This window comes from Salvelinus fontinalis, chromosome 25 (genome assembly GCF_029448725.1).
Source record: "Salvelinus fontinalis isolate EN_2023a chromosome 25, ASM2944872v1, whole genome shotgun sequence".
Lineage (NCBI taxonomy): Eukaryota > Metazoa > Chordata > Actinopteri > Salmoniformes > Salmonidae > Salvelinus > Salvelinus fontinalis.
Window position 1 is genome coordinate 15,788,147 of NC_074689.1, and position 24,721 is coordinate 15,812,867.

At 46.8% G+C, this 24,721-nt stretch overlaps 1 protein-coding gene across 1 annotated transcript in view; it reads right to left on the reverse strand.

Moving 5' to 3' along the window:
* LOC129822893 (phospholipid phosphatase-related protein type 4) overlaps positions 1 to 24,721 on the reverse strand; it is a 45,633-nt gene that overhangs the window by 14,261 nt on the left and 6,651 nt on the right. Inside the window, exons 2-4 of the mRNA XM_055881398.1 lie at positions 21,212 to 21,397; positions 13,432 to 13,561; positions 13,059 to 13,254 (exon numbers count right to left, since the gene is read on the reverse strand). Of these exons, the coding sequence (XP_055737373.1) occupies positions 13,059 to 13,254; positions 13,432 to 13,561; positions 21,212 to 21,397 (512 nt within the window). The remainder of the gene's footprint in view (positions 1 to 13,058; positions 13,255 to 13,431; positions 13,562 to 21,211; positions 21,398 to 24,721) is intronic.

Below are 24,721 nucleotides of genomic sequence, written 5' to 3' on the forward strand. Positions count from 1 at the left end.
AGTGGGGACAGCAGACTGGAATAAGGAGAGATTGAATATATCCCTAAACAGCTGGTCTGCACATGCTGTGAGGACGCGGCTAGGGATGCCGTCTGGGCCAGCAGCCTTTCGAGGGTTAACATGATTAATTAAATGTCTTACTCACATCGGCCATAGAGAATGAAAGCCCACAGTCCCCGGGAGCGGCCTGCGTTGTTGGCACTGTGTTATCCTCAAAACGGGTGAAGAAGGTGTTTAGCTTGTTTGGGAACAAGACGTCGGTGTCTGCGAAGTGGCTGTTTTCCCCTTTGTAATTCGGGATTGTCTGGAGTCCCTGCCACATACGTCTTGTGTCTGAGCCATTGAGTTGCGACTCCACTTTGTCTCTGTACTGACGTTTTGCCTATTTGATTGCCTTACGGAGGGCATAACTGCACTGTTTGTATTCGATAAGTTCAATTGCCTTGGGGGGTACGAACAAAGGATCTAATTCAGGAAAGTCTTATTTCTGGTCGGAGCTACCGCTGCTTTGATATCCAAAAGTTATTTCCGGCTGTATGTAATAACACGTAAAACGTTCTAGGCTAATAATATAAGAAATAACACAAAAAATGTAAAAAATACTGCAAAATTGCTTAGGAGCTAGAAGCAGAGCTGCCATGTCTATCGGCGCCATCTTCAGATCTGAAGATGAATACTAAAGAGGAGAAAAACATTGAACTGTTGTACCAATCTCTTCTAGGGGTCTTTATATAGTTCATTAGAGTTAGACTGTTAGACACTGGGCTAGGATGTCACAGAGAGGAACAGAGACTGTTTATGCCCTGAGCTACTGTCAGTTTTGAGCTTTTAATAGTGCAGGCTGAATTTAATGGTCCGTTTCATCTGTCTGTTCACAGGATGAATAAGACCATAAAGGCTATACATTAGTCTTGGAATGACTAAGAGGGGCACAACAATATTAGACACAGATACACAGATTCATCTTTCATGGGTAATGGCACTGTCTGTCTTCAGCTCTACAGGAGAATGGGAATACTTTTTTGATAAACCTCGATAATTCAATTAATGGGAGACAGTAGCGAGAAACAATTGAACACAACACATCCCTTTTGAATGATAGTATCTCAAATGTTAAAATGTTATGGTTTTACGTCTGCCGCTCTGGATGGAAAGCTATCTATCCAGGAAAAGGCTAAAAGTTTTCATTAATTTATTTTTGGACAGTAATTATTTACACTGTGGTGTTCCTCAAGACACCTGCCTAGGCCCACTCCTCTACTCTATCTTGACTAATGATTTACCCTCAGTAATGAATAAAGGGCCTCCCGGGTGGCGCAGTGGTCTAGGGCACTGCATCGCAGTGCTAACTGCGCCACCAGAGTCTCTGGGTTCGCGCCCAGGCTCTGTCGCAGCCGGCGGCGACCGGGAGGTCCGTGGGGCGACGCACAATTGGCATAGCGTCGTCCGGGGTAGGGAGGGTTTGGCCGGTAGGGATATCCTTGTCTCATCGCGCTCCAGCGACTCCTGTGGCGGGCCGGGCACAGTGCGCGCCAACCAAGGGGGCCAGGTACACGGTGTTTCCTCCGACACATTGGTGCGGCTGGCTTCCGGGTTGGAGGCGCGCTGTGTTAAAGAAGCAGTACGGCTGGTTGGGTTGTGCTTCGGAGGACGCATGGCTTTCGACCTTCGTCTCTCCCGAGCCCGTACGGGAGTTGTAGCGATGAGACAAGGTAATAATTACTAGCGATTGGATACCACGAAAAAATTGGGGAGAAAATGGGCTAAAAATAAATAAAAAAATAATTATAAAAAAAATAATGAATAAAGCAAGAGTGGTTATGTATGCTGATGACTCTATAATGTATAGCGCTGCATGAACACACTGTATAATGAGCTAACAGTACTGAGCAAAGAACTAAGAACTGTGTTTGAGTGGGTTAACATGAATACATTTCTTAAACACAATGCATTGTATTTGGTCGAAGATATATGCTTGCCTCATGACCTTCAATTACACTTGTAAATGGATGTATTCCCTGTAGAACAAGTAAAAAATACCAAATTACTTGGTGTCACATTGGACACAGCTCTATCCTGGTCTGAACATATGTGACCCCTTTCAAGAAGTTAGGCGTATGTCACACGTCACTACTTTACAGGAGAGGCAATTGAACATCATTTAAAAAAAAAAAAATCTAAATGTGTTTTTGGCCAGAAATGGAACATGTGAACTTTCATGTGCCATAATAACAAACTTGTATTCCATCTGTAAATACAAATAAAACATTTACATTACAAGCCTAGTTGGTTTAGCCACAGAAAAAGACAGGAACCTGGCTGAGATAATGGATAGGCTGGACTTGCCGAGAGATGGGTTCGGATTGGTCTGCCATGTAGCATGCTTCTGTCTATAACATGAGCTGCTCAGTATGTGTAGATAATCCTTACTACAGCAGCTTTTTTGAAAGACATAACTTTAACCCTGGAGAACTGCAAAAGTGTTGCTACTACTCTCAAAAACATTGGTGGCCATAATTTAGCAGACACTATTGACAAAGATCAGTGAGACAGGCCAAACAAGCTGTATCTAACTACAAATCAAATGGAAAAGATACGCTGCCATGAAACATTCATCCATGTATACGGGTAACAGTCTAGCTACATTTTCTGATATTATACGTTTCTAATTTTGCCAAAGTAATTTTCATTGCAAGTTAAAGTGTACTGTTAGCTAGCTAGCAAGCATTAACTTGATGGCTTGCTAGTTAACATTATGTGTATGATCTGTGTAGTAATATAATTTATATCTCAGAAAGTCATTTGTATTGCTAGTTATAGCCTACTGTTAGCTAGCTAGCTAACACCTAGTTGGTTAGCTTTAGCTCCATGCAGATTCATACTCCAGCATTTCATGCATGTTTGCTAGCTATGACAATAAGTTTGTATTGTAGCTATGGGTTGGGATTATGGTTTATTGTTAAACTAGCTAGCTACGTGTCTAAACAAAAGACTCCACTTCGCCAGATGATTACACGATCCAACAAGTTAGCCAGGTGTGTCTGGGGGTGATTACGGCCATATATTGTATTTCATGAACATGTGTACATGTCTAGTACACAAGTGTGACACATCCACTTACTTTAGCTAGATGTGGCTGGTTGGTGGTTATAGAATTTATTTCACATGGCCCATCAATTTAGACAAGTGTCTCTGGGTAAGGATCCTCTTAATAATTTTACCACTTTTAGTATTGAAATCTTTGGTTGTTTACAACACTACTTTTTCACTCTGTTTAGGACATGGCCTTTCATGTGAATCCTTAAAGAGATGGGTGGGGCTTAAGAGGGTGTGAATGATGCTGAATAGGTGTAGACAAAGAAGATATATAGTGGGTCACATTGTAATTATAACGGATAAGAGCATTGCTATAACAAGAAAATGTTCTGAGTATGTAACATCCAGCACTCTGAATCAGGTGATTCAATCTTAGATTCTATCACACCTAGATTACTGTCCTGTCATGTGGTCATCTGCAGCAAAAAATAAACAAAAAAGCTCCAACTTGCTCAAAACAGGGCTGCCATTGTTTTAACTGTATGAATGTCAACTGAATGCATCAGAATCTCTCATGCCGCCAAATTGAAAGCAAATTACTATACAGTCTTCTGATTTTCATTAGGAATGTAACATTTTCAACAAACCACAGTCTTTTTCAGACCAATTAGTGTATACTAGCAACAAACATAACCACAACACCAGACAGGAAGTTCAGATGATCTGATACCCCCGAGGACAAACAGTTATATTTATGATTTTTTTTATTTCACCTTTATTTAACCAGGTAAGCTAGTTGAGAACAAGTTCTCATTTACAACTGCGACCTGGCCAAGATAAAGCAAAGCAGTGCGACACAAGCAACAACACAAAGTTACACATGGAACATAAACAAGCGTACAGTCAATAACACAATAGAAAAAAAGAAAGTCTATTTACAGTGTGTGCAAATGGCATGAGGAGGTAGGCAATAAATAGGCCATAGTAGCAAAGTAATTACAATTTAGCAGATTAACACTGGAGTGATAAATGAGCAGATGATGATGTGCAAGTAGAGATACTGGTGTGCAAAAGAGCAGAAAGTAAATAAAAACAATATGGGGACGAGGTAGGTAGATTGGGTGGGCTATTTACAGATGGACTATGACCAGCTGCAGTGATCAGTTAGCTGCTCATATACAGAGCCATCACTGAATATAATTATTTACCAATTTCTCAGGCAAAAAGTAAATCCACCTTCAAGAAAGCAATAACAGAACATCTAATGCGATCGACCATATGACTGCACAGATACTAATGCCAGACAGCATCTCCTAAATGTTAAATGTATTATCGGTCAGGTTGTCACGTTCCTGACCTATTTCTGTTAGTTTGTTGTATGTGTTAGTTGGTCAGGATGTGAGTTTGGGTGGGCATTCTATTTTTTCTGTTTCTATGTTGGTTTAAGGGTTGCCTGGTATGGCTCTCAATTAGAGGCAGGTGTTTGGCGTTTCCTCTAATTGAGAGTCATATTTAGGTAGGTTGTTTCACAGTGTTCGTTGTGGGTGGTTGTCTCCTGTGTCAGTGTTTGTCGCACCATACGGGACTGTTCGGTTTGTTTGTACATCGTTCTTTTGTGTAGTCTATTTTCCCTGTTCGTGCATTCTTCGTGTTATATGTAAGTTCGTATAGTTCAGGTTTGTCTACATTTGTTTTGTTATTTTGTTAATTATTTCAAGTGGTTTCGTTTCGTGTTTTTCCCGTCTTGTTTTATTAAAATTATGTCATCACAACCCGCTGCGCCTTGGTCGAATCACTACTCCTCCTCTTCGGTTGTAGAGGAGGAGGAATACCGTTACAGAACCACCCACCAAATAACCAGAACCAAGCAGCGGTGTAACGGGAGGAAGGGACAGCGCAAGAAGGAGGAATGGACATGGGAGGATGTTATGGACGGTAAAGGTTGCTACACATGGGAGGAGATCCTGGCTGGAAGGGATCGCCTCCCATGGGAACAGCTGGAGGCACTGAGGAGAGCAGAGGGAACCGGAGAAGGGAACCGGCGTTATGAGGGGACGCGTCTAGCACGGAAGCCCGAAAAGCCCGTGAGTACTACCCAAAAATTTCTGGGGGGGGGGGGGCTAAGAGGTAGTGGGCCAAGGGCAGGTAGGAGACCTGCGCCCACTTACCAGGCTAACCGTGGAGAGCGGGAGTACGGGCAGACACCGTGTTACGCAGTAGAGCGCACGGTGTCTCCTGTACGTGTACATAGCCCAGTGCGGGTTATTCCACCTCCCCGCACTGGTAGGGCTAGATTGAGCATTGAGCCAAGTGCCATGAAGCCGGCTCTACATATCTGGCCACCAGTACGTCTCCTTGGGCCGGCTTAAATGGCACCAGCTTTACGCATGGTGTCCCCGGATCGCCTACATAGCCCGGTGCGGGTTTTTCCACCTCCCCGCACTGGGCGGGCGACGGGGAGCATTCAACCAGGTAAGGTTGGGCAGGCTCAATGCTCAAGGGAGCCAGTACGCTTGCACGGTCCGGTATTTCCGGCACTACCTCCCCGCCCCAGCCCAGTACCACCAGTGCCTACACCACGCACCAGGCTTCCAGTGCGTTTCCAGAGCCCTGTTCCTCCTCCACGCACTCTCTCTATGGTGCGTGTCTCCAGCCCAGTGCCTCCAGTTCCGGCACCACGCACTAAGCCACCTGTGCGTCTCCAGAGCCCTGTACACACTGTTCCTTCTCCCCGTACTCGTCCTGATGTGAGTGCACTCAGCCCGGTGCCACCAGTGCCGGTACCACGCACCAGGCAAATAGTACGCTTTGAGAGTCCAGTGTGCCCTGTCCCTGCTCCCCGCACTAGGCTTGAAGTGCGTGTCTCCAGTCCGGTGCCTCCAGTTCCGGCACCACGCACCAGGCCTGAGAGTCATATTTAGGTAGGTTGTTTCACAGTGTTCGTTGTGGGTGGTTGTCTCCTGTGTCAGTGTTTGTCGCACCATACGGGACTGTTCGGTTTGTTTGTACATCGTTCTTTTGTGTAGTCTATTTTCCCTGTTCGTGCATTCTTCGTGTTATATGTAAGTTCGTATAGTTCAGGTTTGTCTACATTTGTTTTGTTATTTTGTTAATTATTTCAAGTGGTTTCGTTTCGTGTTTTTCCCGTCTTGTTTTATTAAAATTATGTCATCACAACCCGCTGCGCCTTGGTCGAATCACTACTCCTCCTCTTCGGTTGTAGAGGAGGAGGAATACCGTTACAGAACCACCCACCAAATAACCAGAACCAAGCAGCGGTGTAACGGGAGGAAGGGACAGCGCAAGAAGGAGGAATGGACATGGGAGGATGTTATGGACGGTAAAGGTTGCTACACATGGGAGGAGATCCTGGCTGGAAGGGATCGCCTCCCATGGGAACAGCTGGAGGCACTGAGGAGAGCAGAGGGAACCGGAGAAGGGAACCGGCGTTATGAGGGGACGCGTCTAGCACGGAAGCCCGAAAAGCCCGTGAGTACTACCCAAAAATTTCTGGGGGGGGGGGCTAAGAGGTGGTGGGCCAAGGGCAGGTAGGAGACCTGCGCCCACTTACCAGGCTAACCGTGGAGAGCGGGAGTACGGGCAGACACCGTGTTACGCAGTAGAGCGCACGGTGTCTCCTGTACGTGTGCATAGCCCAGTGCGGGTTATTCCACCTCCCCGCACTGGTAGGGCTAGATTGAGCATTGAGCCAAGTGCCATGAAGCCGGCTCTACATATCTGGCCACCAGTACGTCTCCTTGGGCCGGCTTAAATGGCACCAGCTTTACGCATGGTGTCCCCGGATCGCCTACATAGCCCGGTGCGGGTTTTTCCACCTCCCCGCACTGGGCGGGCGACGGGGAGCATTCAACCAGGTAAGGTTGGGCAGGCTCAATGCTCAAGGGAGCCAGTACGCTTGCACGGTCCGGTATTTCCGGCACTACCTCCCCGCCCCAGCCCAGTACCACCAGTGCCTACACCACGCACCAGGCTTCCAGTGCGTTTCCAGAGCCCTGTTCCTCCTCCACGCACTCTCTCTATGGTGCGTGTCTCCAGCCCAGTGCCTCCAGTTCCGGCACCACGCACTAAGCCACCTGTGCGTCTCCAGAGCCCTGTACACACTGTTCCTTCTCCCCGTACTCGTCCTGATGTGAGTGCACTCAGCCCGGTGCCACCAGTGCCGGTACCACGCACCAGGCAAATAGTACGCTTTGAGAGTCCAGTGTGCCCTGTCCCTGCTCCCCGCACTAGGCTTGAAGTGCGTGTCTCCAGTCCGGTGCCTCCAGTTCCGGCACCACGCACCAGGCCTGAGAGTCATATTTAGGTAGGTTGTTTCACAGTGTTCGTTGTGGGTGGTTGTCTCCTGTGTCAGTGTTTGTCGCACCATACGGGACTGTTCGGTTTGTTTGTACATCGTTCTTTTGTGTAGTCTATTTTCCCTGTTCGTGCATTCTTCGTGTTATATGTAAGTTCGTATAGTTCAGGTTTGTCTACATTTGTTTTGTTATTTTGTTAATTATTTCAAGTGGTTTCGTTTCGTGTTTTTCCCGTCTTGTTTTATTAAAATTATGTCATCACAACCCGCTGCGCCTTGGTCGAATCACTACTCCTCCTCTTCGGTTGTAGAGGAGGAGGAATACCGTTACAGAACCACCCACCAAATAACCAGAACCAAGCAGCGGTGTAACGGGAGGAAGGGACAGCGCAAGAAGGAGGAATGGACATGGGAGGATGTTATGGACGGTAAAGGTTGCTACACATGGGAGGAGATCCTGGCTGGAAGGGATCGCCTCCCATGGGAACAGCTGGAGGCACTGAGGAGAGCAGAGGGAACCGGAGAAGGGAACCGGCGTTATGAGGGGACGCGTCTAGCACGGAAGCCCGAAAAGCCCGTGAGTACTACCCAAAAATTTCTGGGGGGGGGGGCTAAGAGGTGGTGGGCCAAGGGCAGGTAGGAGACCTGCGCCCACTTACCAGGCTAACCGTGGAGAGCGGGAGTACGGGCAGACACCGTGTTACGCAGTAGAGCGCACGGTGTCTCCTGTACGTGTGCATAGCCCAGTGCGGGTTATTCCACCTCCCCGCACTGGTAGGGCTAGATTGAGCATTGAGCCAAGTGCCATGAAGCCGGCTCTACATATCTGGCCACCAGTACGTCTCCTTGGGCCGGCTTAAATGGCACCAGCTTTACGCATGGTGTCCCCGGATCGCCTACATAGCCCGGTGCGGGTTTTTCCACCTCCCCGCACTGGGCGGGCGACGGGGAGCATTCAACCAGGTAAGGTTGGGCAGGCTCAATGCTCAAGGGAGCCAGTACGCTTGCACGGTCCGGTATTTCCGGCACTACCTCCCCGCCCCAGCCCAGTACCACCAGTGCCTACACCACGCACCAGGCTTCCAGTGCGTTTCCAGAGCCCTGTTCCTCCTCCACGCACTCTCTCTATGGTGCGTGTCTCCAGCCCAGTGCCTCCAGTTCCGGCACCACGCACTAAGCCACCTGTGCGTCTCCAGAGCCCTGTACACACTGTTCCTTCTCCCCGTACTCGTCCTGATGTGAGTGCACTCAGCCCGGTGCCACCAGTGCCGGTACCACGCACCAGGCAAATAGTACGCTTTGAGAGTCCAGTGTGCCCTGTCCCTGCTCCCCGCACTAGGCTTGAAGTGCGTGTCTCCAGTCCGGTGCCTCCAGTTCCGGCACCACGCACCAGGCCTGAGAGTCATATTTAGGTAGGTTGTTTCACAGTGTTCGTTGTGGGTGGTTGTCTCCTGTGTCAGTGTTTGTCGCACCATACGGGACTGTTCGGTTTGTTTGTACATCGTTCTTTTGTGTAGTCTATTTTCCCTGTTCGTGCATTCTTCGTGTTATATGTAAGTTCGTATAGTTCAGGTTTGTCTACATTTGTTTTGTTATTTTGTTAATTATTTCAAGTGGTTTCGTTTTGTGTTTTTCCCGTCTTGTTTTATTAAAATTATGTCATCACAACCCGCTGCGCCTTGGTCGAATCACTACTCCTCCTCTTCGGTTGTAGAGGAGGAGGAATACCGTTACAGAACCACCCACCAAATAACCAGAACCAAGCAGCGGTGTAACGGGAGGAAGGGACAGCGCAAGAAGGAGGAATGGACATGGGAGGATGTTATGGACGGTAAAGGTTTTTCCACCTCCCCGCACTGGGCGGGCGACGGGGAGCATTCAACCAGGTAAGGTTGGGCAGGCTCAATGCTCAAGGGAGCCAGTACGCTTGCACGGTCTGGTATTTCCGGCACTACCTCCCCGCCCCAGCCCAGTACCACCAGTGCCTACACCACGCACCAGGCTTCCAGTGCGTTTCCAGAGCCCTGTTCCTCCTCCACGCACTCTCTCTATGGTGCGTGTCTCCAGCCCAGTGCCTCCAGTTCCGGCACCACGCACTAAGCCACCTGTGCGTCTCCAGAGCCCTGTACACACTGTTCCTTCTCCCCGTACTCGTCCTGATGTGAGTGCACTCAGCCCGGTGCCACCAGTGCCGGCTTTACGCACCAGGCAAATAGTACGCTTTGAGAGTCCAGTGTGCCCTGTCCCTGCTCCCCGCACTAGGCTTGAAGTGCGTGTCTCCAGTCCGGTGCCTCCAGTTCCGGCACCACGCACCAGGCCTACAGTGCGTCTCAGCCGGGCCAGAGTCTGCCGTCTGCCCAACGGCGCCTGAACTGTCCGTCTGCCAAGCGCCGCATGAACTGCTCGTCTGTATTGAGCCTTCAAAGCCGCCCGTCTGCCATGAGCCTGCAAAGCCGCCCGTCTGCCATGAGCCTACAGAGCCTTCCGCTAGACTGGAGCCGCTAGAGCCTTCCGCCAGACAGGAGCCGCTAGAGCCTTCCACCAGACAGGAGCAGACAAAGCCTTCCGCTAGACAGGATCAGTCTGAGCCATCCGTCTCCTCAGCGCCATCTGAGCCATCCGTCTCCTCAGCGCCGTCTGAGCCATCCGTCTCCCCAGCGCCATCTGAGCCATCCGGCTCCCCAGCGCCGTCTGAGCCATCCGTCTCCCCAGCGCCGTCTGAGCCATCCGTCTCCCCAGCGCCGTCTGAGCCATCTGTCTCCCCAGCGCCGTCTGAGCCATCCGTCTCCCCAGCGCCGTCTGAGCCATCCGTCTCCCCAGCGCCGTCTGAGCCATCCGTCTCCCCAGCGCCGTCTGAGCCATCCGTCTCCCCAGCGCCGTCTGAGCCATCCGTCTCCCCAGCGCCGTCTGAGCCATCCGTCTGCCCAGCGCCGTCTGAGCCACCCGTCTGTCCCGAGCCATTAGAGCCGCCCGTCTGTCCCGAGCCGTTAGAGCCGTTAGTCAGTCAGGAGCCGCTAGAGCCATTTGTCAGTCAGGATCTGCCAGAGCCGCTAACCAGACAGGATCTGCCAGAGCCGCCAACCAGACAGGATCTGCCAGAGCCGCCAACCAGACAGGATCTGCCAGAGCCGCCAACCAGACAGGATCTGCCAGAGCCGCCAACCAGACAGGATCTGCCAGAGCCGCCAACCAGACAGGATCTGCCAGAGCCGCCAACCAGACAGGATCTGCCAGAGCCGCCAACCAGACAGGATCTGCCAGAGCCGCCAACCAGACAGGATCTGCCAGAGCCGCCAACCAGACAGGATCTGCCAGAGCCGCCAACCAGACAGGATCTGCCAGAGCCGCCAGCCAGCCAATGAGCGTCCAGAGCCGCCAGCCAGCCAAGAGCGTCCAGAGCCGCCAGCCAGTCATGAGCGTCCAGAGCCGTCAGCCAGCCATGAGCGTCCAGAGCCGTCAGCCAGCCATGAGCGTCCAGAGCCGTCAGCCAGCCAGGAGCGTCCAGAGCCGTCAGCCAGCCATGAGCGTCCAGAGCCGCCAGCCAGCCATGAGCGTCCAGAGCCGTCAGCCAGCCATGAGCGTCCAGAGCCGTCAGCTAGCCATGAGCGTCCAGAGCCGTCAGCCAGCCATGAGCGTCCAGAGCCGTCAGCCAGCCATAAGCGTCCAGAGTCGTCAGCCAGTCATGAGCTACCCCTCAGCCCAGAGCGGCCATTAATCCAGAACTGCCCCTCAGTCCAGAGCTGTCTCTCTGTCCGGAGCTGTCTTTCAGTCCGGAGTTGCCCCTCTATCCTGAGCTACCTCTCTATCCTGAGCTACCTCTCTATCTACCTCTCCATTCTCACCTACCTCTATGTCCTGAGCTACCTTGTCCCGGAGCTGTCCCTTTATTTTGTGTTGCCTATATTAGGTGGGTGGAAGAGAGGGGTGGTCATTCTGAGGGGGATTAGCAAATTGGGATTGACTATGGTGGGGTGGGGACCTCGTCCTGAGCCTGAGCCACCACCGTGGTCAGATGCCCACCCAGACCCTCCCCTAAACTTTGTGCTGGTGTGCCCGGAGTTCGCACCTTAAGGGGGGGGTTATGTCACGTTCCTGACCTATTTCTGTTAGTTTGTTGTATGTGTTAGTTGGTCAGGACGTGAGTTTGGGTGGGCATTCTATGTTTTCTGTTTCTATGTTGGTTTAAGGGTTGCCTGGTATGGCTCTCAATTAGAGGCAGGTGTTTGGCGTTTCCTCTAATTGAGAGTCATATTTAGGTAGGTTGTTTCACAGTGTTCGTTGTGGGTGGTTGTCTCCTGTGTCAGTGCTTGTCGCATCATACGGGACTGTTCAGTTTGTTTGTACATCGTTCTTTTGTGTAGTCTATTTTCCCTGTTCGTGCGTTCTTCGTGTTATATGTAAGTTCGTATAGTTCAGGTTTGTCTACATTTGTTTTGTTATTTTGTTAATTATTTCAAGTGGTTTCGTTTCGTGTTTTTCCCGTCTTGTTTTATTAAAATTATGTCATCACAACCCGCTGCGCCTTGGTCGAATCACTACTCCTCCTCTTCGGTTGTAGAGGAGGAGGAATACCGTTACACAGGTATTTTAATTGTCTGTAATGTCTACTTGTTAAAAGTTTGTAACGTCTGAATGTAAATTGTAATTGTTTGTAATGTCTTTTTAATTTTGTGTTGGACCCCAGGAAGATTAGCTGACATTAAGGCGTCAGCTAATGGGGATCCTAATAATACTTTTAATTCAAATCTCACCATGTGCTTTGCCTTAACCACTCACTCCAGATGAAAACTCCATACATCTATTTTTCCTGAATCCACACAAGCTATTTGCTGATGTGCAAAAGAGTCCCTTTCCCAACCTCATTAGCGAGAACATCAAAAGGTTCTCTTTACTCTACAGCCATGATAACCATAATTAGAAACCAAAATAGCTTTGCTGCTGCTTGTCTTGTCTGGGTCCTTGTGTTTATACATCCAAACAGAACTGAACAACTCAAACTCCGCGTAATCCCCGGAAAAATAACCCATTGAACTGTGCTAATGACTCAAGTCTGCTGCTACTGAATAATTGGAGGTATTAGATTAACTCACACATCAATACAACTTGCAGACAAAATGTGCTTTGATTGACAGTGTAGATATTTGAATAATATAACTCTAGGATCATAATATCGTAAGAAAAATGCAGAAACTTCTGAATGAGCTTTAGCTCTATTTTCCATAGATTACAATGAAGCACTAACCCTAACATTTCAGTCGACGTTCTTATCGAGAGCGACTTAAAGTAGTTAGTACGTACATTTTCATACTGGTACCCCATGGTAATCAAACCCACAACCCTGGCATTACAAGCACCATGCTCTACCAAGTGAGCCACTCTACCAAGTAACCCACTCATGCTTAATGTCTATAGCCCGGTTCAACGCTAACCCTAGCCTCAACCCTATCTCTAACCTAAGAATAATGTCCACACCCTGGCTCAACCCTAACCCTCAACCCTAACCCAAGCTGCATGTCCACATCCCGGTTCAAATCTAACCCTAGCCTCAACCACAACTCTATCCTTAACCGTAACCCTAGCTTTATGTCCTCATCCAGGATCAACCCTAACCCTAGCCATAATCCTGACCCCTTAGCATCAGGTTGGTGGAGCAGAAACACATTGAGAGCTCTTTAGAGGTTAAAGGTGAAAGGTGAATGTGACAAACCTTCCCTGGTTGATGGCTGCCGTTTCGGACCCGGAGCAGATATCCTGCAGGATGTAGGTGTTCTCGTTGCAGGTTGTGTTGAGCGTGGTGTAGTTGGGTTTACACACAGTCAGAAAGTAAGGCGCATGGTAGCCCGTCGCTAGCTGGAGGATGTCCGTGATGAGAGCTGTGGCACACAGGCCAAACACATGGACGCCTGGTTGGCAGAGACACACACATGCACGCATGACACACACACACACACACACACATGCACACACACCCAGTTAGCATATATTTATTTTTATACTTGGGCCTTGTCATGTCATTTTTTCATTATTCATAGAAATACATACTTAAGACAGTCTCATCAGGTAAACCAAATTAAAATTACCAATAAATCTGACAGCTCTGCGGATGAAGGAGTTAAAGCTACAGCCTGCTGCATTGATGTCTGCCTCTGCCCTGACACCCTTCCTTTTTCTGGATAGACAGCAGAACAGGATCCCCTCTCCGATCATTATCTGTGGACAGAGACACGGTCATCACTGTGGACACATACACTTACAGCACACACACACACACTTACAGCACACACACACACACACACACACACACACACACACACACACACACACACACACACACACACACACACAGTAGGATTAAGAGATCACCTTTCCCATGAACTCTGTCTACCTCTGTTTCAAATGACTGCCTTTCCTCTCAGCGCTCTGTTTTCGGGATAAAGTAAAGCTCTCTGTCTTTGGCATAGCCCCAGACGAAAGGTTAGGGAAAGGCCAAGGCACACTTTCCCTGCAGTATGGAGTGCAGTATGGCCTACCATTCCAATGTACAACTCTCCGCACTAACCAGCTGTGGTAATAATGATTTTATAACCCACAAACACCTGACTGACCAATATCACAATACCTTCCAACTAGGCTTGGAGCGACATACCGTTTACAGGGGTATTTCGAAATACCAACGGTATGATTTTCAATACCGTAAAAAAAAATATTATAATAATAATTAGCCCTTGCGTAGGCTGAGGAGGTGAGCGCTACACCACTGCTTACCATAAGTTAAGTATAACTATAAGAAATCTAAGATGTGTCAAATAAATGATATCCAGCTTGGAGCTCCAGCGATGCATTTGGTTTGCTAACTTGCTAGCTAAGTGGGTAGATGTCAAGATCAAGCTTCTCGTTTACAGCAGAGACATTCATTTTCTTTAAAAAAAAACAAATAGCGCCCCTTGTGTGCACATTCGGTAATACCATATACCCTGATATGGTACAGAAACGGTATGACGCCCAACCCTACTTCCAATATAGAACATGAATAACTTCAGCCCCCTAGGTGTACAGTAAGTCTCTCCCTTGTCTCTGGAACTTTGACAAACAGGACCACAGGACACCTGGCTGTCATCTGTGTCTGAATAAACCCCTCACACTGACCTTCAAACACAATCCAATCCCCTCTGCTCTGTTCAGAGGAGCTGAAACAATAAACACACACACACATCACCACACCTGTCAATCAATCAGAATCTTTCTCTGTTACCCGATCCATAATCTCAGAACTCAGAACCAAATATTGTGGGCCAGCCAGCTACCACAAGAGACTACCCACGCCATGACAACTTGAATAAAGCATGAATCCCAATGGTACATCCTCTCCCACAGCTCTGATACAGTCATTACTAGTCTATAATAACCCCTCTTCTGTTTGTCAGTGTAAATGCATGAGGAGTGTATATCTCAGTGGGGCTGTGTGTTTGATGTCAGCAGTGATCCACACCCTGTCCTGTCTGGCACAGGCAGGGTGTTGTGAGAAGTAAGGGCTAAACCCCAGGGTGTTGTGGGTACTGGAATATGGTCTAACTAAGCCTTTGGCGTCGGGTCTGCTGTCACACTGTGACGTGAATGAGGGGCCAGGTATCATGCAGCTATCACCATGGCAGCACACTCTGCCCATCTGACAGGTTGAGAGTGTGAGTGTGTCTCTATGCGTGTATGTGTGTGTCTCTATGCATGTGTGTGTGTGTGTGAGAGAGAGAGAGAGAGAGAGAGAGAGAGAGAGAGAGAGAGAGAGAGAGAGAGAGAGAGAGAGAGAGAGAGAGAGAGAGAGAGAGAGAGAGAGAGAGAGAGAGAGAGAGGAGAGAGAGAGAGAGAGAGAGAGAGAGAGAGAGAGAGAGAGAGAGAGAGAGAGAGAGAGAGAGAGAGAGAGAGAGAGAGAGAGAGAGAGAGAGAGAGAGAGAGAGAGAGAGAGAGAGAGAGAGAGAGAGAGAGAGAGAGAGAGAGAGAGAGAGAGAGAGAGAGAGAGAGAGAGAGAGAGAGAGAGCAACAGAACAACAGAACAACAGAACAACAGAACAACAGAACAACAGAACAACAGAACAACAGAACAACAGAACAACAGAACAACAGAACACTGAGCTATGACAACTGGCCGAACCACAGGACCCTGCACTACCTGCCGGTACTTCCTTTCTAATGATACATGTGCTCTATAATAAACCAATACACAGCACTCCGATAGAGATGGTGAAAACGGCTAGGTCATCTGAACTAATAGAATGTTGTAGCATTATCATACTTACAGTAGGCAAGTTTATTGTTGTTTGATGAGGTATTGAACTGTTCTATCATTTCACATGTTGTTATTGTGGCACGCTAGGCTAGGACTATACCTATACGTACAAATATTTCACAGCATTAGCTGATGTTTGGGAACTGCATCTGAATGGATTGCAGACGGAATATAGATGGATTTACAATGTTAGCATTCTGAACATTAAACATACTGTACACTCCCATATGCCCTGAGATATATTTCTGTCTCAGTGCCGTGATGTTTATTATTTATTAATCCCAATCAGTATTTATTATCAGCTAGTACATCTCACTAAATGTAACTGATTTGAACAGTGCTGCTAATGAACTGGAATTTTATTTGGTACTGTATGTACATGTCCGAAAGCACCAGACCAGTAGTAAACATGGACAGGAGAAATTGAGTCATCTTTACCTTTCAGAAAAGGGTGAGGGGTACAGTAGTTAAGTATGTGCTCTGACATGCAGTCACAGTCAAACATGGTCCAAACCTCATGTCTTTATCATAATCCGTTCCTGAACTTATTGCAGTTTTTACCATTGTAGGATGGTCAAAATTAGGGTGACTAAATCAATGGAGGCCAGAGAAAAAAGTGGTAAAAAATCTGAAAAATAATTAAGGTTACCTGACAGGCTTACCATTGAACTCGTCATCTTTCTTCTCAAATCCGGAGGACATAAACCAATATGGAGGTAAGATAGATATTGATTTTGAGACATGACATGTAGTATTTTCATATTTTAGTATATGCTTTTCATATTAATGTGAAGTTCCTGTTCTTTTTTAAAAGACTTCTCACAAAAACAAGCGTATCTCTGTGAAATGTCAAGGGAGCACTGAGCATACCGCACAATTTTTTATTTTCAAAGCCTTTTACATTTAATTCAACTTGTGTCACGCTGATTTTGCTATTTGCGACCCACAACTTGTAAGACGACAACCACAAAATGTAAAAACCTCAACAGTTTTGGTGAGAAAGCTGTCCCGCTCTGTCAACATACCTCGGTGCTTATTATTGGATGTATTAGGTTAAGAAATCTCACTTTTTGGATATCATGTTAATGTGTTAATGATGTGTTAAAGAAAGACCCCACTGAACAATTCAGAACATGAACAATCATTTTTTGACTTGGTAAAAAAAAAAGTATAACATAAGGATGTGAAATGTGTGCTTTTTTACCTACTCTGGGCAGAGTGGGTAGACACCTTACAGTCAGTCTGAGAAGATGCTTAGAAAAGCACCTTAGTCAACACCATTGTGAGGGGACGTTTTAAAGAAGAGAGAGAATAGTTCACACTTCAGAACAGTTTAGTCTTCTTGTCATTTTTCAAACACAGCAACATGCCTCCAGGACTCCCAGGAAGTCGAGTGTGAACTAATCAACGCGTTTCTGCATGAGCAGCCTGCTTGAAAACACAACAAAACACTGCAAGACCCACTCATTCATAACACCCACTTAAACCACAGAACAAAAAAAGAGGACCCCAAACTGTAAGTTCACCTGGGGACCTTTAGATAGCGATAACTCCATAGCCAGTGACAAAAACACATTGACTGAGTCAGGAGAAGTCTGGAAGAGAGTGCTAGCTACAGAGACTACTCTGGGGTGGCTGGCAGTCAAATGGTGGCTGACAGTAGCAGCCACAGTGTACGCACCTGTGAGAACAGTCAGCCACAGTGTATTCACCTGAGAGAGAGTCTGACAGAGGACTGGAAACCCAAGATCTGCTTGCTACAGTACCGAGCTTTGCTAGGAGATCTCTGTGAAGTAATGCGTCATCAGACAACTAAAGTCAGTAGAATTCCACTGATGCCAGATACAATACATTACCAAATGTATGTGGACACCTGCTCGTCAAAAATCTCAGTCCAAAATCATGGGCATTAATATGGAGTTGGTCCTCCCTTTGCTGCTGTAATATCCTCCGCTCTTCTGGGAAGGCTTTCCACTAGTTGTTGGAACATTGCTGCAAGGACTTACTTTCATTCAGCTACAAGAGTATTAGTGAGGTCTAGCACTGATGTTGGGCGATTAGGCCTGGCTCGCAGTCGGTGTTCCAATTCATCCGAAAGGTGTTCGAGGGGTTTGAGGTCGGGGCTCTGTGCAGGCCAGTCAAGATCTTCCACACTGATCTCAACAAACCATTTATATATGGACCTTGCTTTGTGCACGTGGGCATTGCTATGGTGAAACAGGAAAGGGTCTTCCCCAAACTGTTGCCACAAAGTTGGAACCACAGAATCATATAGAATGTCATTGTATGCTGTAGCGTTAGGAATTCCCTTCACTGCTGGGAGACGCATGAGGCGGTGCACAACTGGCTCAGCATCGTCCGAGTTAGGGGAGGTTTTGGCCGGCCGGGATGTCCTTGTCCCATCGCACTCTAGCGGCTCCTGTTGTCCTTGACAAAATGCTCGCTGACACGGTCGCCAGGTGTACGGTGTTTCCTCCGACACATTGGTGCCGCTGGCTTCTGGGTTAAGCAAGCATTGTGTCAAGAAGCAGTGCGGCTTGGTTGGGTCGTGTTTCGGAGGACGCACGGCTCTCGACCTTCGCCTCTCCCGAGTCCGTACGGGAGTTGCAGCGATGGGACAAGACTGTAACTACCAATTGGATATCATGAAATTGGGGAGAAAAATGGGTAAATAAAGTTTTATTGATTAAAAAGAAGAGGCCTAGCCTGAACCATGAAAAACAGCCCGAGACCATTATTCCTCCTCCACCAAAATGTTAAGTTGGCACTATGCATTCGGGCAGGTAGCGTTCTCCTGGCATCCGCCAAACCCAGATTCGTCCGTCGGACTGTCAGTTCGTGAAGCGTGATTCATCACTCCAGAGAAGGCGTTTCCAGTGCTCCAGACTCCAATGGGGGTGAGCTTTACACCATTCCAGCCGATGCTTGGCATTGTGCATGGCGATCTTAGACTTGTGTATGGCTGCTTGTGCTGACGTTGCTTCCAGAAGTAGTTTGGAACTCGGTAGTGAGTGTTGCAACCGAGGACAAATTATTATTTTTTCAGCACTCGGTTGTCCCGTTCTGTGAGCTTGTGTGGCCTACCACTTTGGGGCTAAGCTGTTGTTGTTTCTAGAAGTTACCACTTCACAATAATAGGGGGCAGCTCTAGCAGGGCAGAAATTTGACGAACTGACTTGTTGGAAAGGTGGCATCCTATGACGGTGCCACGTTGAAAGTCACTGAGCTCTTCAGTAAGACCATTCTACTGCCAATGTTTTTGTCTATAGAGATTGCATGGCTGTGTGCTCGGTTTTATACACCTGTCAGCAATGGGTGTGGCTGAAATAGCCGAATCCACAAATTTTAAGGTACTTTTGTAATTACAGTGCCTTCGGAAAGTACTCAGACCCCTTGACTTTTTCCTCAATTTGTTATGTTACAGCCTTATTCTAAAATGGATTAAAGAAATCAAAAATCTCAGCAATCTACACACAATACCTCATAATGACAAACCAAAAACAGGTTTTTAGATTTTTTTGCTAATTTATATTCATAAAAAAACAGAAATACCTTATTTACATAAGTAATCAGACCCATTGCTATAAGACTTGATAATCATCTCAGGTGCATCCTGTTTCCATTGATCATCCTTGAGATGTATCTACAAATTGATTGGAGTCCACCTGTGGTAAATTCAATTGATTGGACATTAATTGGAAAGACCCACAATGCATGTCAGAGCAAAAGCCATGAGGTTGAAGGAATTGTCCGTTGAGCTCCGAGACAGGATTGCGTCGAGGCACAGATCGGTGAAAGGGTACAAAAAAATGTCTGCAGCATTGACGGTCTACAATCCACAGTTGCCTCCATCTTCCTAGAGCTGGCCGCCCGGCCAAACTGAACAATTGGGGGAGAAGGGCCTTACTCAGGGAGTTGACCAAGAACCCGATGGTCTCTCTAATAGAGCTCTAGAGTTCCTCTGTGGAGATGGGAGAACCTTCCAAATGGACAACCATCTCTGCAGCACTCTACCAAAGGCCTTTTATGGTAGAGTTGCCAGGCGGAAGCCACTCCTCAGTAAAAGGTACATGACAGCCTGCTTGGTGTTCACCGAAAGGCACCTAAAGTCTCTCAGACCATGAGAAACAAGATTCTCTGGTCTGATGAAACCAAGATTGAACTATTTGGCCTGAATGCCAAGCGTCACGTCTGGAGGAAACCTGGCATCATCCCTACCTCAAAGCATGGTGGTTGCCGCATCATGCTGTGTGGATATTTTTCAGCGGCAGGGACTGGGAGACTAGTCAGGATCGAAGGAAAGATGACCGGAGCAAAGTACAGAGCGATCCTCGATGAAAACCTGCTCCAGAGCACTCAGGACCTCAGACTGGAGCGAAGGTTCACCTTCCAACAGGACAACGACCTTAAGCACACAGCCAAGACAACGCACGAGTGTCTTTGGGACAAGTCTCTGAGTGTCCTTGAGTGGCCCAGCCAGAGCCCGGACTTGAACCCGATCGAACATCTCTGGAGAGACCTGAAAATACCTGTGCAGCAACACTCCCCATCCAACCTGACAGAGCTTGAGAGGATATATAGAGAGGAATGGGAGAAACTCCCCAAATACAGGTGTGTCAAGCTTGTAGCGTCATACCCAAAAATAATCGAGGCTGTTATCGCTGCCAAAGGTGCGACAACAAAGTACTGAGTAAAGGGTCTTAATACTTATGTAAATGTAACATTTCAGTATATTTTTTTATACATTTGCAAAAATGTCCAAAAACCTGTTTTTGCTTTGTCATTATGGGATATTGTGTGTAGATCAATGAGGGGAAAAAATATTTAATCCATTTTAGAATAAGGCTGTAATGTAACAAAATGTTCAAAAAGTCAAGGGGTCTGAATACTCTCCGATTGCACTGTATAGTGCAGTTGAAGATGCTATTTGTGATAAGTGCCTTTTCTTTTTATAAGTGTCTCAGATCAATACAGGAGGATTCTGGTGGATAGAGAAAATATTTTGATGAGAGTTAGAGTTTTGTTTCGACAAGTCAAACTTCTCAAACACATCATTAGTCATACTTCGGACAACATCTTCAAACTCCTTAGCAGACAGTAATCTCAGTCTTTTAGCTAGTGGGGAAGAGGCATCAACAGTGATACCAGATGAAATTGAATGTCAGATCACTGTACCCTTCATCTTAGCATGTAAAGACCTCCAGCTTTGGGTCAACTTAGTGTTATCATACTGACCTAAACTCTCTTCCTCCTAAGATGCCAATCTTACACTAGGATCTTCAGACATAACACCATATCTAAAAACATGGCCTGCCTATTTCTGCTGGAAGAATAACCAAGTAGGCCTACAGGCAGCCCTCAAATAAAATGCAGAGTGTGACAAGTCAGGATGACATAATGTCACTGGCATGTGTGACTATGTGTGCACATGAGCGAATGTTTGCATGTGTGTGTGCGCGTGTGGGCGTGCGAGCATGCCTGTGTGTGTGTTTGTGCACATGCATTTGCCTGTGTGTGTGTTTGTGCACATGCATTTGTGTGCCTGCGTTTGTGTGTGTGTGTGTGTGTGTGTTACTGACCGTGATGGCGGGTCCAGCAAAGGCCAGGCTGAGCAGCATGAGCAGGGGGATAATCTCATGAGTGGACTCTATGTAGGGCAGGCTGAGGCTGCGGTCGTGGCAGCTGTACCCCGAGCGGACCGGCTTGAACACGTCTGTCAGCTCCAGAAAGTACAGACTCACCACCGACGACACCAGGATGGGGAGCTGCCCACGGGTAAACAAACAAACAAACAGATAAACAGAGAGGCAAAACAACAAACATGATATGTCAGAATCATTGCGTGGTTCGATTCACTCATTACTCTGATTCCACTGGAGACGATGTATTCTGAGTCAATATCTCAGTTTTAGTGACCTGGTGAAGGGGAAGTTTCAAATCGTAACTATGGTATGTCCACCACCTTTCATCACAATGAAAGTGCAAAAAACACTACATTCATGTTAACGAATCCTAGTTAGAAAGCTAATACATCATTTGGAAATACAACTCATTGATCGCTGCCATGAATCAAAGACATACAAAAGTAGGGAATTAAACAGGTTACTCTAATGAACTCTTAGTGGTTGGTTCTTAGTCTCTAGTATTAGACAGATGGGTTACCTCCCACAATGTTCCAATGGTCTGGGATTTCAGAGACTAGTTGGTTCTAGGAACTACTGGAGAAAAATTGGCACCAGTAGAACATGCATTAAAAGAGCTAGTCTTGTAAGCTAAGATAGGAATCATCACTGAACTGATTTCACATCGACCTGTCACAGTTCAGTTCTGTCCCTTGTCTTCATCCAAGTAATTATGTCTTAAGTGCTCAGGGAGGATGGGTTCCCAAAGAGTAAAGACACGTTTTTTTTTTACAGGATATTACATTCCACACCATCTCCTAAAGCAGAAAGGAAAGAGGTTTGCCACACACTAGGAGAAAATCTCATTAGGAAAAGGGGTCACCTGATAAAGCCAAATAAATGATGATGATAAATCCAATTGGGATTTAATAGTGTACCCACAGAGATTTTGATATTGATATTAGCCTCGTACAAACCATCCTGATCTCCCAAGCTTACATTCTGCTTTGCTAACAAGAATGCAGCAGTCAGGATGGTCTTGGAACAGGCTAGGTTGCTATACCTAGTTGGTAGTACTGCAGTGTAATGTTGGGTAAACACTGGGGATCCAACACAATTAATATACAGAGTGAGACATGAATGACTGAAAAACAGATGTAATTTTAGCCGGCAAATGTCAATGTTTTGTAGCTTACTGAACATGTCAATGTGTACCATTGAAAGTCTGTACGACTTACAGTCCAGTAAATAAGTCACACGTGAAGCCAAATACATGTGTAATTAAATGTAAAATCGGTAGCTCTCTGGGATGCAGTGCTGTACAGCATGTGGTCTGTGTTTGGCCTTGGGCATCCATCCTGATGCAGTAATTCCACATTCAGCTCTTAAAAAGCCAGCTAGCATTAAAAGGAGGCTGTGACAGAGTACTCCACTGCTAGAGGAACAGAAGGACATCTTATTGATGCCAGAGTGTTAAAGTGACTCCACTCTTTCTTTCTTTCTATCTATCTATCTTGATCTATCTACCTATTGATGTCCTCTTATACAATTCCTTTGGGAGATTCAGACCCCTTTAGTTTTTTTTATTGTGTTTTTTCCCCTCATCAACTACACACAGTACACTATAATAATCATTTTTGCTAATTTATTACAAATAAAAAACTGAAATACACTTTTACATAAATATTCAGACCCTTTACTCAGTATTTTACTGAAGCACATTTGGCAGCGATTACAGACTTGACTCTTCTTGTGTATGACGCTACAAGCTTGGCACACCTGTATTTGGGGAGTTTCTCCCATTCTTCTCTGCAGATCCTCTCAAGCTCTGTCAGGTTGGATGGGGAGCGTTGCTGCACAGCTATTTTCAGGTCTCTCCAGAGATGCTCGATCAGGCTTTGACTATGCCACTCAAGGACATTCAGAGAATTGTCCTGAAGCCACTCCTGCGTTGTCTTGCCTGTGTGATTAGGGTCGTTGTCCTGTTGGAAGGTGAACTTTCGCCCCAGTCTGAGGTCCTGAGTGCTCTTGAGCAGGTTTTCATCAAGGATCTCTCTGTACTTTGCTCCGTTCATCTTTCCCTGGATCCTGAATAGTCATAGTCCATGTCGCTGAAAAACGTCCCCTCAGCATGATTTTGCCACCACCATGCGTTACCGTAGGGATGATGCCAGGTTTCCTCCAGACGTGATGTTTGGCATTCAGGCAAAAGAGTTCAATCTTGGTTTCATCAGATCTGATAATCTTGTTTCTCATGGTCTGAGAGTCCTTTAGGTGCCTTTTAGCAAACTCCAAGGGGGCTGTCATGTGCCTTTTACTGAGAAGTGGCTTCCGTCTGGCAACTCTACCATAAAGGCCTAATTGGTGTAGTGCTGCAGAGATGGTTGTCCTTTTGAAAGGTTCTCCCATCTCCACAGAGGAACTCTAGAGCTCTGTCAGAGTGACCATCATGTTCTTGGTCACCTCCCCGAGTAAGGCCCTTCTCCCCCAATTGCTCAGTTTGGCCCGGTAACCAGCTCTAGGAAGAACCTTGGAGGTTTCAAACTTCTTCCATTTAACAATGATGGAGGCCACTGTGTTCTTGGGGACATTCAATGCTGCATAAATGTTTTGGTACCCTTCCCCAGATCTGTGTCTCGACACAATCCTGTCACAGAGCGCTACGGTGTCACGTCCTGACCATAGTGCTTATGTGTTTTGCTTGTTTTAGGGGTTGGTCAGGACGTGAGCTGGGTGGGCATTCTATGTTGTGTGTCTAGTTTGTCTGTTTCTGTGTTCGGCCTAATATGGTTCTCAATCAGAGGCAGCTGTCAATCGTTGTCCCTGATTGAGAATCATATATAGGTGGCTTGTTTTGTGTTGGGATTTTGTGGGTGGTTGTTTCCTGTGTCAGTGTTTGTGCCACACGGGACTGTGACGGTTAGTTCGTTTGTTATTTTGTATAGTGTCTTGTTTTTCGTGTATATTAAATCATGGAAACTTACCACGCTGCACATTGGTCCTCCGATCCTTCTCGCCTCTCCTCGTCCGAGGAGGAGGAAGAACTAGACTGCCGTTACATACAGACAATTACTTCGACCCCATGGCTTGGTTTTTGGTCAACTGTGGGACCTTATACAGACCGGTGTGTGCCTTTCCAAATCATGTCCAATCAATTGAATTTACCACAGGTGGACTCCAGTCAAGCTGCAGAATATCTCAAGGATAATCAATGGAAACAGAATGCACCTGAGCTCTATTTTGAGTCTCATAGCAAAGGGTCTGAATACTTATGTAAATAAGGTATGTCTGTTTTTTATTTTTAATAAATGTGCAAACATTTCTAATAACCTGTTTTTGCTTCATCATTATTGGTTATTGTGTGTAGATTGCTGAGGAAATGGTTTTATTTAATCCAGTTTAGAATAAGGCTGTATCGTAACAAAATGTGGAAAAAAGTCAAGGAGTCTGAATACTTTCCGAAGGCAC